Here is a 16,772-nt window from a genome sequence, read left to right as displayed (position 1 = left end):
GGATCATGATTGGTTAATATTAAATACTTTACATTGGTAAAACATTTAATTTATCCAATCATAAAATATAGTTTAGATCAGGTTCCAATAACCCATTTCTTGCAATATTGAAAGCCAAGAAAATTGTTTCGGAGTTTTTTTTACATCGAAGAGATTTAAATGGGAAAACTTGGGGATTACATACACACATGAACGCATGCATACACATAGAAATACACCTATACAAAAAAGAGACACAGACGATAAACAGTATAAAGTGGTTCAAGCGGTGCTACACACACACACACTATACCTTGAGGACAGTCCTGGCAATGGCCACCCGCTGCTTCTCTCCCCCACTCAGCTTCAGTCCCCTCTCCCCCACTCGGTTCTCGTACCCGTCCGGGAATGACAGGATTTTCTCGTGGATGTCTGCTCTCGTGGCCGCCTTCTTGATCTCCTCGTCAGTAGCGTCAATTTTTCCGTAGCGATGTTATATCTAAAGGGTTCAATGAATCTGCCATTGTTTTTTGTTGGGGGGGGGGAGGTGGGGCGATTGTCATTGATTGGGTTAGACGCCCCCTTCCCCAAAGATTCGACCTCCTGCCGACAAAAAAGTCCCTATTTTGGTACTATTTTAGAACATTTTTGGGTGAGCGACCCTAAAAGTGTTTTTAGGTGCCTTTGGCGCTAATGCATACTAATTTATAGGGGGAGCCCGCAGAAAATTCAAAAAATTACCTGCGGCGCAGAAAATTTGGTCAAAATAGGGTCATTATAAGAATTGTGAGAGCTTGCAAAATAAACTTGATCGATTTAAAAAACCTTTCGATTAAATTTTCTAAATTTTGTTTTGAACCCCCCCCCCCGAGAAAATCCTATATCCACCCCTGGATGACAGTATTGCGTTGAGCGTCTCAAGAGAGGTCCTTCTTTATGTACGGGAGTCACCTACGATTAAGGAAAATTCGATGAAAATTTCCTCAAAATTGGCAAGGACCCACTGTTTATTGTTATGTAAATATTGACCTAGGGGGCAATCCTCAGAGCAGGAGGCCCCTTCTGTGTATTCTGCTAAGATTAACTTAACAATAGGCGAAACGATGCGCTTTCCCAAAAAAAACGCTATCCCTTCCATGCATGAGAATGTTCGACCAAGCGTAAAATATTTGGAGGAATTGGACTAGAATTTTGAAAACTTGTCTGCAAGAAAAAGCAGCGAGTATTAATTGTTGGTAGTATCAACCTATTCCTTACCGAGCCGAGATAGTCGATTTAAGTGATGATCGTCGTAACCCAAAGAAGATAAATCGCGGTGAATTTAATTTAGGCGACGCAAAAAGAATGGTGGCAATTTTGCAAAACCGAGAAATTGACTTTCGGGAGAAACGAGGCACAGTAGATGCAATTGTATCGCTCAAGGAAGAATTGAAAGTTGAAATAAAAAGTCATCCTGAAAAAGTTACACAATGCATTCTTTTAGATTGGAAAAAAGCGTTTGATGCGGTTAATCATTCAGTTTTACTTCAAAACCTCCATGACATGGGCTTCTGAGGACCTGTAAACAAATTTTTAAAATTCTACGTATCAGATCGTACGCAGTAAAAAGAAACCTGAAACTAAACAATCTCCTCTTATTAATGCATGAAGTGGAGTTTCGCAAGGCTAAATTCTAGTTCCATTGCTTTTCCTACTATTGTAAATGATTTGTCTGTGAACAAAAACAATAGCAAAAGTGACTTACTTCTTTTGCGGACAATACAGTCATCAAAACTAGCAACACAAACGCCTGCAATTAACATAGGTACATCAAGACTTCGTAAGCCAAAGCAAACTTAGACTAAAATTAAGTCAACCAAATTTGATGAAAACAAGAACTTGGTAAAAATCAAAGATTGTATTTCATTGAATAACAAGAAAATGGCAGAAAATCAAGTTTTTAGGCTACTTCGGAGTTGATACAGACTCAAAATTGAATTTTCAAATCAAACAAATAAGATACAAATTCCTGCAATTTTGCTGAGTATCCTACAAATGCACAAATACTTGAAATTTCCTAATTTGGTCCAAGTTTTTAATTTAAGTTCAACCGGTGTTGCAATATGGAATGCAGGCGTACGCGAAATCAGACATAACATTAATCATGCCAATTGAAACTGAAGTTTAAAAAAAGATCTGGACAAAGTTTTGTCCGAAAAATGAACAGTTTTAATAGAGGAAGCACGAGTAAAACTTTTAATTGTTATACGAACCAAATTTTTTGCAAACGAAAATCTAACACTATCAACAAAAACCATTTGAAAAAAATGTAAAATAAAAAGTTATTGTATCAACAATAAGTGATACTGCGATAAGTAATCTGCATTTTAAATGCATCACAAAGCAAAAAGTGACATCGAATAAAAACCAAAATTATAAGAGGTTTCCTAAAATCAAAATAAGTTAAATGTTTAAACTAGTTTCAACACTTTTCTCAAGTAGAACAGAATTCTTCAAGTTAATAATCAAAAATCAAATCAATATTTTCAATCCCACTTTTTTAGAAGATTCCTTCTTGGGTAAAAGGGCGTTACCAGATTTCTGTAAGGTTTAGGAATCTAAGGTTAAGGTTATATATAGTTTTTTTTTGTTTTTTAATGATGTTTTTCTCTCAATTTCTGTTACTCGATCTGAAAGTTAGAGCTTTCAAAAAGCAGCTACAAATCATGTTATGCGCGCATTACGCTAGTTTTCTCTGCTTTAGGCATTTGAAAGCTGACCTCCAGGTCTAGTAGCGTCCTACCAATCTATCTATTGTTAGTAATCAAAAACTTTGCTTATTATTTGTTTCTTATTAAATACCATTAGATAAAATTGGAATCGATTTATGTCTTCATTACTTTTGCGCAAACGAGAAAGTTCGGGGAGACTTCGCGCAACCCGAGGTAGATGACTCGCTACGTCGCGAGATTTTTCGGCGCAATTTTGTGCAACCTAAATATAAAACATCACATAAAAACTTCGATGCGATTTTGCGCGACCCAAAATAGATAAATCACAATTTGCGCAACCAAAAAAAGCGAAATGGCGACTCTGCGCGAGCGAGAAATCTGGCGCAGTTTTGTGATTCTGGGAATGATTTAGTAACCGCCAAAAAAACGAAATGGCGACTCTGCGCGAGCGAGAAATCTGGCGCAGTTTTGTGATTCTGGGAATGATTTCGTAACCGCCAAAAAAAGCGAAATGGCGACTCTGCGCGAGCGAGAAATCTGGCGCAGTTTTGTGATTCTGGGAATGATTTCGTAACCGCCAAAAAAAGCGAAATGGCGACTCTGCGCGAGCGAGAAACCTGGCGCAGTTTTGTGATTCTGGGAATGATTTCGTAACCGCCAAAAAAAGCGAAATGGCGACTCTGCGCGAGCGAGAAATCTGGTGCAGTTTTGTGATTCTGGGAATGATTTCGTAACCGCCAAAAAAAGCGAAATGGCGACTCTGCGCGAGCGAGAAATCTGGCGCAGAGTTGTGATTCTGGGAATGATTTCGTAACCGCCAAAAAAGCGAAATGGCGACTCTGCGCGAGCGAGAAATCTGGCGCAGTTTTGTGATTCTGGGAATGATTTCGTAACCGCCAAAAAAGCAAAATCGCGACTCTGCGCGAGCGAGAAATCTGGCGCAGTTTTGTGATTCTGGGAATGATTTCGTAACCGCCAAAAAAAGCGAAATGGCGACTCTGCGCGAACGAGAAATCTGGCGCAGTTTTGTGATTCTGGGAATGATTTCGTAACCGCCAAAAAAGCGAAATGGCGACTCTGCGCGAGCGAGAAATCTGGCGCAGTTTTGTGATTCTGGGAATGATTTCGTTACCGCAGTTCGAATTATCCCAGTAGGGATACTCACCGGATGGTCTCACTAAAAAGCACGGTGTCCTGGGGACGACTCCGATGATCTTGCGGAGACTCTGTTGAGAGACAGTTGAGATGTCCTGCCCGTCTATGGAGATGCTCCCCCCTTGTATGTCGTAGAAGCGGAATAACAGCCGGATCAAAGTGCTCTTCCCAGACCCAGACGGGCCCACTACCGCCACTGTCTGGCCAGATGACACCTGTTTTCATAAAGTAGACATTTATCAGTATTTCAACGAGTAAGTTGCAGTTTTGTAATTCACAAATCAACTTGTGAGTTGTTAAAGGAGTTATCGAATATTCAACAACAGCGCTTAAACCAGTTTTATTGGCTTTTCGTGTTCACATAAACAAGTTTTTTCAACTTTCATTTGGTTAGAACCCGTTAAAATTATGACATAGCCATTTGAGGGAATTTCATCTATGTATCGTGTTTGCCGAAAAATCAACGTAAAATGAACAAAAATTTTCTGTTCATTCCATCTGCGCTAAAAACTAAAGGATTTTGTTTCTGATTACGGTATATAATTAAAACAAGACTGCTTGTATCAGGGCAAAGCCTTGAGTGTTCCGACTGCCCATTAAAAGGTCTCGATTAGTTTTTGAAAATATTGACAAAATACCCGGGAGGACCAAAAATGCTAGTCATACAATTTTCAAATATAGAAAAATGCTAGTCATACAAATTCCATGCAATTCCATCGGTGCAGAAAATTGCATGAAAAGTTTAAGTTTAGTGATTTTACTAAATGAAAATTGTATGACAAGCATTTTTCCATAAACCAAAAAATTTGATTTCTTCAAAGTTTATTTTCTCGAAATTTTTGGGATGTTGTCCTAACCGAACACAAAAACACCAACCATGGTTTGTGTTTTTTTTGTGTTCAGTTAAGACCACATTCCAAAAAATTTGAGAAATTAAACTATAAAGAAATCAAACTTTTTGGTTTATGGAAAAATGCTAGTCATACTTACTCAAAAATAGAGTGACCAAAGTTTAAACTGTCTTGCATTTACAATGCATTGGAAACAACCTGAATTGCCTTAGAGTTGTCTTAGACAAATCATGCACTGAAAGAATCAAGTTTTTTGATTTTTGACAAAATAATTATAAGATGAGCACGGCATACATAACTATAAGCGTTTTGAGCGTTTTTGAAAATTGTTTTCCAGAGAAATAGAAAAAATTCCTAACTTTTTTGTATCCTGGACAACGTTGTGCTCACGAAAAATTAAGTCTTGCTTGAAAAAAAATCTTGAAAAATGTTTGCTTGAGTAGAAAAAATCGTTTTGCGGTTAAAAAAAGGTTCAAATTCGAAACTTCATGATATATGGAAACTGCATAACTAGCTTTTTTCGTCAAAAGTTTTTAGTTCTGTTTATGACGTTACACGCACAAAAAAACAAGAAATTTTTTTTTGAATTTTCGACGGTACCATTTTAGCAAACGTAAGAAAATTGTCTGATTAGTATTTTTCATAAACATACTTTATGGAATTTTATGATTAGCATTTTCGGTCTATGAAGGTCAACCCGGGTGAGAATTTTAGGCTGATAATATATAGAAATGATAAGAACAATTAGCATGCCTCAATTCAATTAAGAACGAGTATGAATGCCAATAATTTACCACGCATAAGTAGTTCGCTTAGTGGAATAACCTGTTCGAGTAGCCATGCCTTGGGAATTTGAGCTGTCAGTTTTTTAAAAATTGATCTGCATAAAACAAAAACCACCCCAAGAATATATAACTTTCACTTTCTTTGAAAATTGGACCAAAAAGGCGTAACAAACTGTAACGAGCACAAATCAGGATGGGCATCGAGCTGCTTTTTTGCGACTGAGAGATGCAAGCTAAGCTAACTCACCACTGTTGCACCTTTTGCAAAAGCCTTCAACGCGTGTAATTAGACTCTTCCCGAAAAGAAGGTTTACTCTTTTCGTAGAACTGGCTTGAAATTTCTCTAAGGTTTTTCTAAATTTTTTTGAAAACTTCGCCGACCTTTTTTTGGGTCGATCAATTTGATTTTTCGGGCTCTTCTAAAATATTATAAGGACCCTTTTTTGTAAAAAATTTTCAGCGTCGCAAACAAACTTTTCAAAAAAATAGGCCTAAAAAGGCGTTTGTAGGCACTTTTGGAAAACATTGAGCAAAACATTGCATTTTTTGGCGCGCGCTCCACCCTCAAAATTAGTCATGTTGGCGCCAAAGCCACCTTTAGAAAATATTGACGAAAAACGGATGACATAAAGTTATACCAAACAAGAGACCCTTTGGAAAAACTTGGCAACAGAATTGAGGGGGTGGGTGGTCGTCCCCTCCCCCCCTCGGCACGCTACTGGGTCGGTTCGCTTATACCTCTTTAAATGATGAAAAATGAAAATGGAAATTTTAAAAAAATCAATTGGATTGATTTTGCTTGGAAAGGCTATACTGATATGCCGAGCGCTGAATTAACTAGTTAATATAGCCGAAATGCGAATCAAACGACAATTAAAAACTCATATGGGCTCGTGCTTATGAATATTTTGTAGAGAAAACGGTAAAAATAGTTGGAGAGAACAACCAGTTGAGGCTTAATTAAGTGAACTGCTTTGTTTTGGTCATTCGTATGTTTACTACCTCCTTCGTTAATAATATCCGTCCTATTCTGTAGTAAAATATTTCTGTTTTATTTTACACTGTGTAGAAGGGGGTTTATGTTGGGGCCCATGTGAACACTCTTCCCCCAAAATAGACCAAGTGAACAATCTCTTTTTTAAGGCTGAGCAATTTGATTTTCCGAGCTCTCCAAAAACACTATGAGTACCCTATTTTGCCGAAAATTTTCTGCGCCCCAGTCAAATGCTTTGGCACTAGCTTACTTGTTTGGTTCCTCAAAAATGCTGTGCTCCTTAATAAAAACCGAGTTATAGTGTGTGGCTAATTCTAACTGTAAGCGTTTTTGTTTCTCTATATTGCTAACGAAACGGGCCTAGTTTGTAAAGCGGAAATGAATCAGGTTACTAACCCTAAGACGTAGGTTCAAAGCCCTTGCTGGCTTGTCTTTTAGAAAAGAGGCGAGACCAATGATCTAATCTAGTTTTGTCACGGGAGTAAATTAGTACCAATATTTTTTTAAAAACTGGCCAAAAAAAAGCGTTTGTAGGACGGACCTTTATGAATATGTTGACCAAAAAATCGAGTTTTTTCGGCGCGCGCCTACCCCTCAAAAATAGTTATTTTGGCGCCCGAGGCGCCTTTAGAAATTTTTTGAGGTTGATGAGCCAAACGTAAAGTTATACCAAAAGGGGCCCTTTAAAGATTTTTGGCAATCAGAATTAAGGGGAGATGCGGTTGCATAACCCCCTCGCATCCCCTCTCGGCACGCTACTGACACCAAGTGAACAATCTCCGTTCATATTTTACATTAGATGGTAGGTTCGATTTGAATAGCTAGATCGTATTTTGTTATGCTTCGCACAATATTTATAATTTGTTTCAAAAGCCAAATTTTCGGCAAACGAAGTGTACACTTTCACATTTTGAATTGCATTTGATCTGGCACAGTAATGTATATAAAAGAACTATCTTAGTAGAAGTACATTTGATTGAAAATGAGATCACTATTTTATGCATTTAGTTCTCAAATTTTATACATGCACTATACTGAAAGTTATCACCTATTGTAACATATCACCCAATCGGTTACGTAGCAGTATTTAGACAACCGCATATTCATACTCGTCAGTAAGCAGACAAATACTATATTAACCAATCAGAATCAAGATGAGAAAGCAAGCTAACGAAATAATTATTTATTATTTATTAATTTCTTTCTTGTACTGTTTCTGATTGGTTAATATCATATTTGTCTGATTACTGACGAGTATGAATACGCGGTTGTCTAATTACAGACCGCACTCCCACCCAATCTCACCCCTAAAGCTAAACGGCAAACTCAAGCCGTAAGGCATGCATGTACTATACTCAAATCTGATTGGCTGAAAAAAATTATTTTCAGTCAAGTGAACAATCTCCCTCCTGAATTAAATTACGGGGTGATTTTTCACATGGTCCCATGTTTGATAAAAAAAAGAGAGGACTAGCCTTGAATGATATGTCTTTCAAAAGAGGTCTGTCCGGTCGGTAGTGGAAGCACACTCGATCAAACACTATCTCGCCTCCTCCTACTCCCCCGCCATTGCTGATGTTCAAGGCCATTGCCCCTTTGGTGTCCTTGACCTCCACCTCCACTCGGAATAGGTCAAGCAGGTTCTCGAGGTCAATGAACGTCTGTTGGATTTGTCTGTAGTTCAATCCAAGGTCACTCAGAGGTCCATACACCTGGATCACATAGCTCGTGTAGAGCACAAAACTGCCCACATTTTGCTGCTCATGGACCACATAATACGCGCATAGGAATCCACCTAAAATCACATAAGAACAATTAATATTTCTAATTTTGTCGTTTTTTTTCTGTGTGGTGTGATAAACAGATTTGAACGAGAAAAAAAAGAAATTAAGCATAGTCGACTGTCATAGCCAAATAGATTGCTTGAAAAAACATTTTTAAAAAAAGAAGACAAAAAAGCTCTAATAAAAAAACAAATTAAAAATTAATGGCACTAAAAAGTTTTTGATTCGCGAAATAAATTTAATCGACAAAAAACTACGTTTTCACGGCTTAAAGGCTATAAATAAGCTATTGTAAGCCTTTACAAACCAAAAAACTCCAAACCTGTTTTTTCTCGATAAATTAATAAGATATTTAACTCGACCCACTTCGATGCTTATTTTTTTTGTCCCTGTTTTTGTGAGGAAAACCAAAAGAAAAAACAAAAAAAGACAAAGATCCTCCACATTTTTCAAATGATCGTAATAATAAAAACAAATCAGAGTAAATAAAAGGGTTTAAAGAGCACGCGCCGATTTCAATAATCCTTAAAAAGGTTGGAATAACTCCATAGGGGATAATTCATAGAGCAGTTCTATCTTAATTGGTCATTTGTTTGTCAGGATCTGTCGAACATGGTTTTGCGAGGTTTTCTTTGAATATACAGTTTTGTGGGTGGATCATTATTTGTTAATTATAATACATTTGTCGATTTGTCCCGAGCTCTCAAACATTTGACCTGAGCTCTCGCAACGCAAACGTAAAAAAAATCACCTGTACCTGTGATCAGTTTTAGTAAATTTATGGGGATTTAAAAAATCTAACTTGGTCACTTTGGGATACTTAACGCCCGCTATGTGTTTTTTCCTATACATTGCGTAAGCGTTAGATTGAGTCGTTCTTATGTTATTGATGTCTCAAAACAATCCGAAATCGTTTGGTCTTTTTTTAGAACCCGAGGCGCTTTATACATCCTTTTGTGAACTCAGTGGCAGATTTAGGGGGGGGGGGTGGCGGACACCCCTCCTTTCAGGAATTCGATCCCCTGCCGACCCAATGAGTCCCGTTTTGCACCATTTTGAGATATCCATGTTTGGCGATGGACCCTAAAAATCCTAAAAACATTCTAAAGGCGCCTTCGGCGCCAATTTATACTAAATTTGAGGGGGGTCAAAGTTTTCCCAAAAAGTGCCTAAAAACGCCTTTTTTGGCCGGCTTTTCAACGAAAATCCTTGAACCCCCCCGCTAAAAACGCTTTTTGGCCTGCTTCCTGCTTTTCAAAAAAGGTCGACAAAATTTTCAGTTTTTTTTATTTAATGAGCTTAATGAGCTGAATGAAATTTAATGAGCTTCAATTCTGATACTGGGTCGTCTCGTCATGGAAAAAAAGTAAAGCGACCTGCTAAGAGGCTGCAGTTTAGGATGATGATCTGGATTAGGTTGAGCAGCTGAAGAGACGCGAACATCTTCCACCGGACCTTCTGGTATGCATTCATGGACATTCTATACCTGTCAACTTCGAACTGCTCCATTCCGTGGTACTTAACCGTCTCGAAGTTGATCAGCGAATCCACAGCCTGAAATAAAAAAATGTTTCAAAGATTACTGTCTCTACATTTTATTCAATACTGAATCGTAAAATCGTAAGCAAACTGAATCGTAAAATTGTAGACTCGAAAATAATCGTAAACTAATTTTGATCAATAAATAGCTAATAAATAAATTATGTTAGCTAAAGTTTTTTATTATTGTTTTGTACTTTACTTGGTTATAAAATTGAAAATCGTCAAAACCATGAATTTTTTTTTCAGTTCTTCTGTTTAGTGATCCGGCTTTCGAAAAACTGCAAGAATATTTGTGCTCGTGTGGTTTTTTGTCAAACAATCTTAAGTACTTAACAAACATGGACTTGCTTGCTTTGCTGAATTGAAAAAAAAACCTTTGATGCTATCAATCACAACGATTATACAGAAAATTGGAAAGGTATGGTTTTAGAGATATTGTCTCAACACTTATGCAATCGCAAATGAAGATAAGATGTCATTTTTTTCATTCGCCAAAGAACCACACTAAAATCAAACTCTTAACATTAGGCGTTGTGCAAGTTTCTGTTCTGGGACGTTTGATTTTCCCTTTTCATATAATTGATATGCCTACTTCAACGCAGCAAACCAAATCGTGTCTCATCGCAAATGACTTAACGATTTTGAGCTCTGATAAAATTCCAAAAAAAAATATATTTATTCTAGTAATCTCATGGGTGTTGAGTTGATAACTATTGTAAAAAAAACTAACAATTCATTACTCGAAATCTTGGCGAGTTCTGCAAAAAAAATCACGCTTCTGATTTTACTATTTCTGCAACAAAACTCCCGGTGAGGGCTAATTTTAAGTTGTAGACACACTTTGACTCCGTTTTTCCAAATTTTAGCAAAGTCATTTGTGTAATTTGGAACCTGATCTAAACTACATTTTATGATTGGATAAATTAGATATTTTACCACTGTAAAGTATTTAATATTAACCAATCATGATCCATCTAACTAACAACCCACTTATTTGTAAGTGCTGAAATTACTTGTAATTTCAGCACCAGAGAGATTTGAATTTAACTTAGAAATTAGTTGACTCTCCAAGAAGACTTCAGCAGCCGCAATAAACCAGTATACCCTAGATCTATTGAGCCTAGCAGAGACTAGTTAAACAACCTGAGACTAGATAGTATAAGAGTAAGATTAGGATTGGTATTAGACTAAGAAGTTGCACGAATCTATCCGGCCGAAAATAAGATAGCGTGACGAGCAGACGGTGTACCCTATCCGAAATTACTCTATGAGTTATACACTTCGGTCCTAACTCATCTGGTGCGACCATAAGTCTCGAACAAGACCTTAATAGCTTAGAATTAACCAAAAATAGATTAGAATTTAGACAAAATATTTTAAAAATGTTACACGACGATAATTTAATCGAAATGTCTCTACGACTCAATAGATCAAAGCCAATATTCCGAACGATAAGAGAACTACCCGGAATTGCAAGAAGACCTCGAACCAGAGACGACATACGACAAAGTAGAAACTTACCATATAGTTATATGATAGTTCGGCAAAAGCCAACACAAACTTTTGTATTTAGAATACTACTAGCAATGAATTTAGATTTTCATTTGCAAACATAAAATCTTGAAGTCAATCTTCAAAATCATTTCAGGCGCTAAACAAAATTATTAATATACAATAACGATTGATAAAAAGATCTCAGATCGTTTTCCTAAATTCTGCAGTAATATACAAAACATGTTTGAAAAATATTTATTGAAAAATCAAAATAAAAATTAGTAGCATGACAATAAATGGTTAAGTAATCATAAATCATCCTGTTGTTCCAGCTTCATCACCTAAACATAACAGCATTCATAAGCTCACTAATATCATAAAAACACTAAATCTTTTCTCTACACAAATTTAAATCATTTTAAACTTAAATTCACTTAAATTTAAAATCAGATCATCAAGGCTCATCCTTGGATCTTAAATCATTTTCTATTTAATTAAATTTAAAACTTGATCATCAAGGCCTATCCTTGGATCAAAAAGAACAATTTTGTTCTCCCCCACCCACTTAGCTAGTGTCTAACGACCTCAAACGTCGATTCACTATCCAACCCTTTCTAAAAACCCAGGACTAACAGAAATTTTTGAACAAAACTAATCATTCAAATTAGGATAAACAGTGAAGAACTTCGGTTATTCATCCTTCACTTGATCCCCCCTCTTACCAGACCCAGGTTAAATCTTAGACTTAGTAAGTTTAAAATAGTATCTAACGAATACTCGCGTTCTAATTATACCTGAACCTTGTGGATCGATTTACTATTCTCGAACCCTGAACACAATCACTACCCTTAAGTAAGATTAAGTAAGTTAACACCTTAGCTTATACTAGTCACGAGAAAGTATAAAATCATTCTTCGGAATCGATATACTTTTCTCCCCAACCCTGAACAAATAGACCCAGGTTAGGTAACCAAAAAATCGTAAGGTCTAACAGTCTAAGAAAATAGAAAAAATTTAACAACCTTTTGCATCCGTCATCCTAAACCTTATGTCATTTAAAAACCTAGGAAATAAACAAACAATCGTTTTACACAATTGTGAAATAGATGACAAAAAATACGATCTTGTAATCACACCTCATACACAAACAGTTGGATACATTAGAACAAAACGACAAACACTAAAAAGAAAAATAATAACCAAACAAAGACAAATAACACGAAAAAGATTTTCAAAAAACCGAAACGCATTTTCAGAATCAGAAACAAGCAGTTTAGACGAACTTTATAAATTAAAAGAATCTATAGATAAAAATTGCCCCATTCACGATCAATTATATTTTTCCGACTCAGAAACAACTTCAAATTCATCAAAAAGAGGAAAAAGAAGAATAAAAAAACAATATAAACACAAACCAGTACATTTATACAATTGGAATCAACCAATTAGACACATCGATAATTACATATTAACAGTCATCAAACGAAAAAATGAGCTCAACACACACCCCAGGTGAAGAAAGTCCAGATGATGATGATATCTTCCCCTTTATCGTAGATGCAACCACTGATAGAGGACAGCACATATTTTGCAAAAATTTACTCTTAAATTTGTTTGAACCCGGAATCAGTCCATGTAAAACAGAGTTCCCAGATGTAAAAATCAAAAGACAAATTATCGATCACTATTTGAAAGATATATGCAACTTAACACAACAATACGGAATTTACTCCATACAATTCAGCTCACCAAACCAGAATCACAGCAAATATGTAATTCAAACAGACGACCTTGATTTAGAATTCTCAAAAGTATTCTCAGAATATATAAAAAGCATACAATATCATAACTCACAAAGAGCAAACTCCATATTCACCAATGAAGTTTTTGCAATAATATATAGTTATATCTCGGTATTAGAAAACGAAATCCCAATCTCAAATGTCTCACCGACAGAAACATCTAAACATATAAGAGTACGACATGAAATCACACTACTCTCTAGTTTCCTAAATATAATTAAAGAAAATTTCACTAAAGATGATGTTTCACAACATACAAAACATGACTTACAAAAAATCTTGGCATGGTTTATAATAGATTATTTCACACATAATCTAGATTTAATTTCACAAGCAAGAAAAAATTTTAGACCTCAAAACTCAAACGATGATACTGCCATCACAGAACAGTCAGACTATGTTTGGGACCCCGAATGGTCTCTTCCCGCATTCATAAACTTCCCACAATCAATCTCAAGTCAAGCAATAAGTACGATATCTTATGTAAGAGATTATGTAAGAGTAATACCATTAACCATTGATGCAACACCATTTAACTATGATACATTTTTACCTGACATGCAAAATAATAGTTTAAAATCCATAGTCATACACAATGAAAACCTCAATGGAACTAGAAATCTCACCCAACAAGATATCCAGACACCATCACACTTCATAAATGAAGAAAACGTACACACAACAACTACACCACAAAGTATTTCACCCGATACGTCCAAATTTAACAACACAAAGAAATACAAACCCTTCACAAACACAGGTAACTTTACAATCAACCGTTAAACCTTCGGTTAACCCAAAATATTCACACATGGATTATCAAACATACAGACCCATGACAATACCGTCAAAAACACGTAAAACGTTCACCAGAAACAATTTTGCAGAACATAACTATAATTACACACATCCATCAAAAACAAATTATCCCCCACGAAAAAATTTTAATAATTACACAAGATCTCGAAACTGGGATAACCCAATGGCACAAACTAATTCAGTAAATTTTCAAACAACTTTACATCCTTCACAGGATCGTAGTGAAAACTATCCATTTTTTCAACAAAATAAAAATAAAAAACAAACATCTTATCAAATGGATTACTTATCCTCAGATGATGATTTTTTACAACCAGATATATTTGCACCATATAATCAAGAATATCGTGGACAAGGAGTACAGAAACCACATACAAATCATAGAATTTTTTCTCCACAACCAATAGATACACAAAATCAACAACCAATTCAGCAACAAAACCCAATTAATACACAATATTGTCAACCAATTCAGCAACAAAACCCAATGATCACACACTCGTATCAACCGACACAAATGCAAAATGAAATACCACTCCCATATTATCTTCAACAACACGAAATAACAAGAAATCAACTTTCAAATTTTTCTCAAATGTCAAATGCAGCAGATTCATTACAAATGACAATGAATCCATACCTTATGGGTGGATCATCAATAACATCAAATAAACCTTTAATGGTATTCACAGGAACAGACCCTGAATATTCTGTAGAAGACTATTTAAATGCAGTAACAGCAAATTTGATTTTAAATATAGGACCTGAACCAATTAATACGCCACTACATCAAAACTGGATACATCGACGCACAGCGTTGATACAAACAACTTTAGACGGCGCAGCCCAAAAATGGTTTGCAGTATTGCCTCTAGAAATAAAATCAAATTGGAAAAGGTTTACACAAGAATTTTCAAAAATGTTTGACTCCGAAAGAAACAAACAACAACAAAGAGTTTTATGTAATGAAATTCGCAGATTACCAAATGAAACCATCAAGCAATTAGCAGTACGCATCGAAACACTAGTTCGAAAAGCATATTCATTAAATACACATGACTATAAAAACACAAAGATGACAGAAATCCTAATGATGACCTTAACACCGCAATTAAGAAAAATAGCAATAAAAAAGAGAGCATCCCATCCTTCTTCAATTCGAGAACCCGATTTAGATTTTCGAAAACTAGTAGACAAACTAGAACAAGCAGAAATCACAATGAAACTCGAAGAAACAGAAAATCTGAAATTACAATATGTTAACCGAATCGAAACAAATACCACAAGTATCAACAATATACAGGAATCAGATACAGACCTCGTTGAAAAAATCACTGAAATACTCAATATTTACGAAAAACACCCAAACTTTAAAGGCAAACCATCTTTCAAAAAATGGTGTAATTATTGCCGACGATGCGGACATAGTATTTCTGAATGTAGACAAAAACAGCAAGACAATCAAAATAAACCTCAAAAATATAAAGAACCGAATAAATCATTCTATCAATACATGAAGAAAGATCAAAATCTACCAAACAAAAATGTATACAGCAACAACAGTTCAGGAAAACCACTACCGAGCAATACCAACTACACGAGAAATCAATCACCACATAACTCAAGTTATAGAGGAAGATCGCCAGAACGAAGAAATACACAAAATTCGTCACAAAATCACTACAATAGACAAAATAGTAGAAATAACTACTCCAGATCAAATTCAAATACAACACGATTTGTTTCTAGATCTAATTCCCAATCAAGAAATAATTACTATCCAAACAATCAATCACGAAATTCATCATACAATAGAAATAGAAACTACTCCAATAATCGGAATAGAAGTTATTCAAACAACCGAAACCAGAATTACCCGAACAATCGATCAAGTAATAACTCATATAATAGATCAAATTATAACAGACCAAACAATAATTACCAAAACAGATCACGAAATAATTCACAAAATCGACATTCAAATTATAATAATCGTTATAGAAATTATTCCCAATCACCACACAGGAATAATGACCATTATAATAATTCTAATAATCGCCATAGAAGTAGTACACCTAAACGTCAAAGAAATATAAATCAAGTACAATCAAATCCAGAAACAACATCAGACCCTCCAGGTATTGATGACACAGTAAATGATACGTTACAACTCAATCAAATAAACTGTGGATCATCAGACTCAGAAAGTGAAACAGAAAACACTATCTCCATCAATATGATAGCAGTCGAAAATGACTATGAACCTATTATATATGAACAACCATTTTCATCACATATATATGAAAATCAATTAGAACTCCTTCACAATTATTATATTGAACCCATCCATTCTACACAAACAACACAAGAAACAAACGAAATTAACACTACAAATCAACCCAATGAGAATGACAAAACAAAATGCTTAAATACAAATCACATCTATCAAAACATACAAAAAGAACAACCCAAAGAAAAAATTTGGACAATACCATTTCTTTTAGAAAGTCCAAGAAGCAAAGAATTTCAACCACCAGATCTTGAAATTGATTTTTTAATTGATTCAGGAGCAGAATCAAATATAATAAACATTCCCACATGGAATGAAATAAAAACCTTACACCCAAAGCTAACACCTCTTGAAACCTCCAGTAAACTAGCAACAGCACAAGGATCAACATTGGTAAACTATGGAAAAATTCAATTATTTCTTCTCCCCACAAGAACAATGGAGCAAAATAAAATTTTAACTAAACCACTTAAACAAATATTCCATATCACTGATATTAAACACAATATCATTGGAATACCATTTATCTCTAAATATATACCAACAATCAACATATTAAACAGTAA

At 35.4% G+C, this 16,772-nt stretch overlaps 1 protein-coding gene across 1 annotated transcript in view; it reads right to left on the bottom strand.

Moving 5' to 3' along the window:
- Positions 1–16,772, bottom strand: part of LOC134844119 (ATP-binding cassette sub-family B member 6-like) — a 79,544-nt gene that overhangs the window by 23,206 nt on the left and 39,566 nt on the right. The window contains 6 exon segments of the mRNA XM_063860618.1: positions 293–471; positions 474–478; positions 3,856–3,892; positions 3,895–4,060; positions 7,951–8,270; positions 9,636–9,813. Of these exon segments, the coding sequence (XP_063716688.1) occupies positions 293–471; positions 474–478; positions 3,856–3,892; positions 3,895–4,060; positions 7,951–8,270; positions 9,636–9,813 (885 nt within the window).

Source organism: Symsagittifera roscoffensis, chromosome 4 (assembly GCF_963678635.1).
Source record: "Symsagittifera roscoffensis chromosome 4, txSymRosc1.1, whole genome shotgun sequence".
NCBI classification, from domain to species: Eukaryota; Metazoa; Xenacoelomorpha; order Acoela; family Convolutidae; genus Symsagittifera; species Symsagittifera roscoffensis.
The sequence above is the reverse complement of the archived record's forward strand: the minus strand, read 5'-3'. Positions and strand labels throughout refer to the sequence as shown.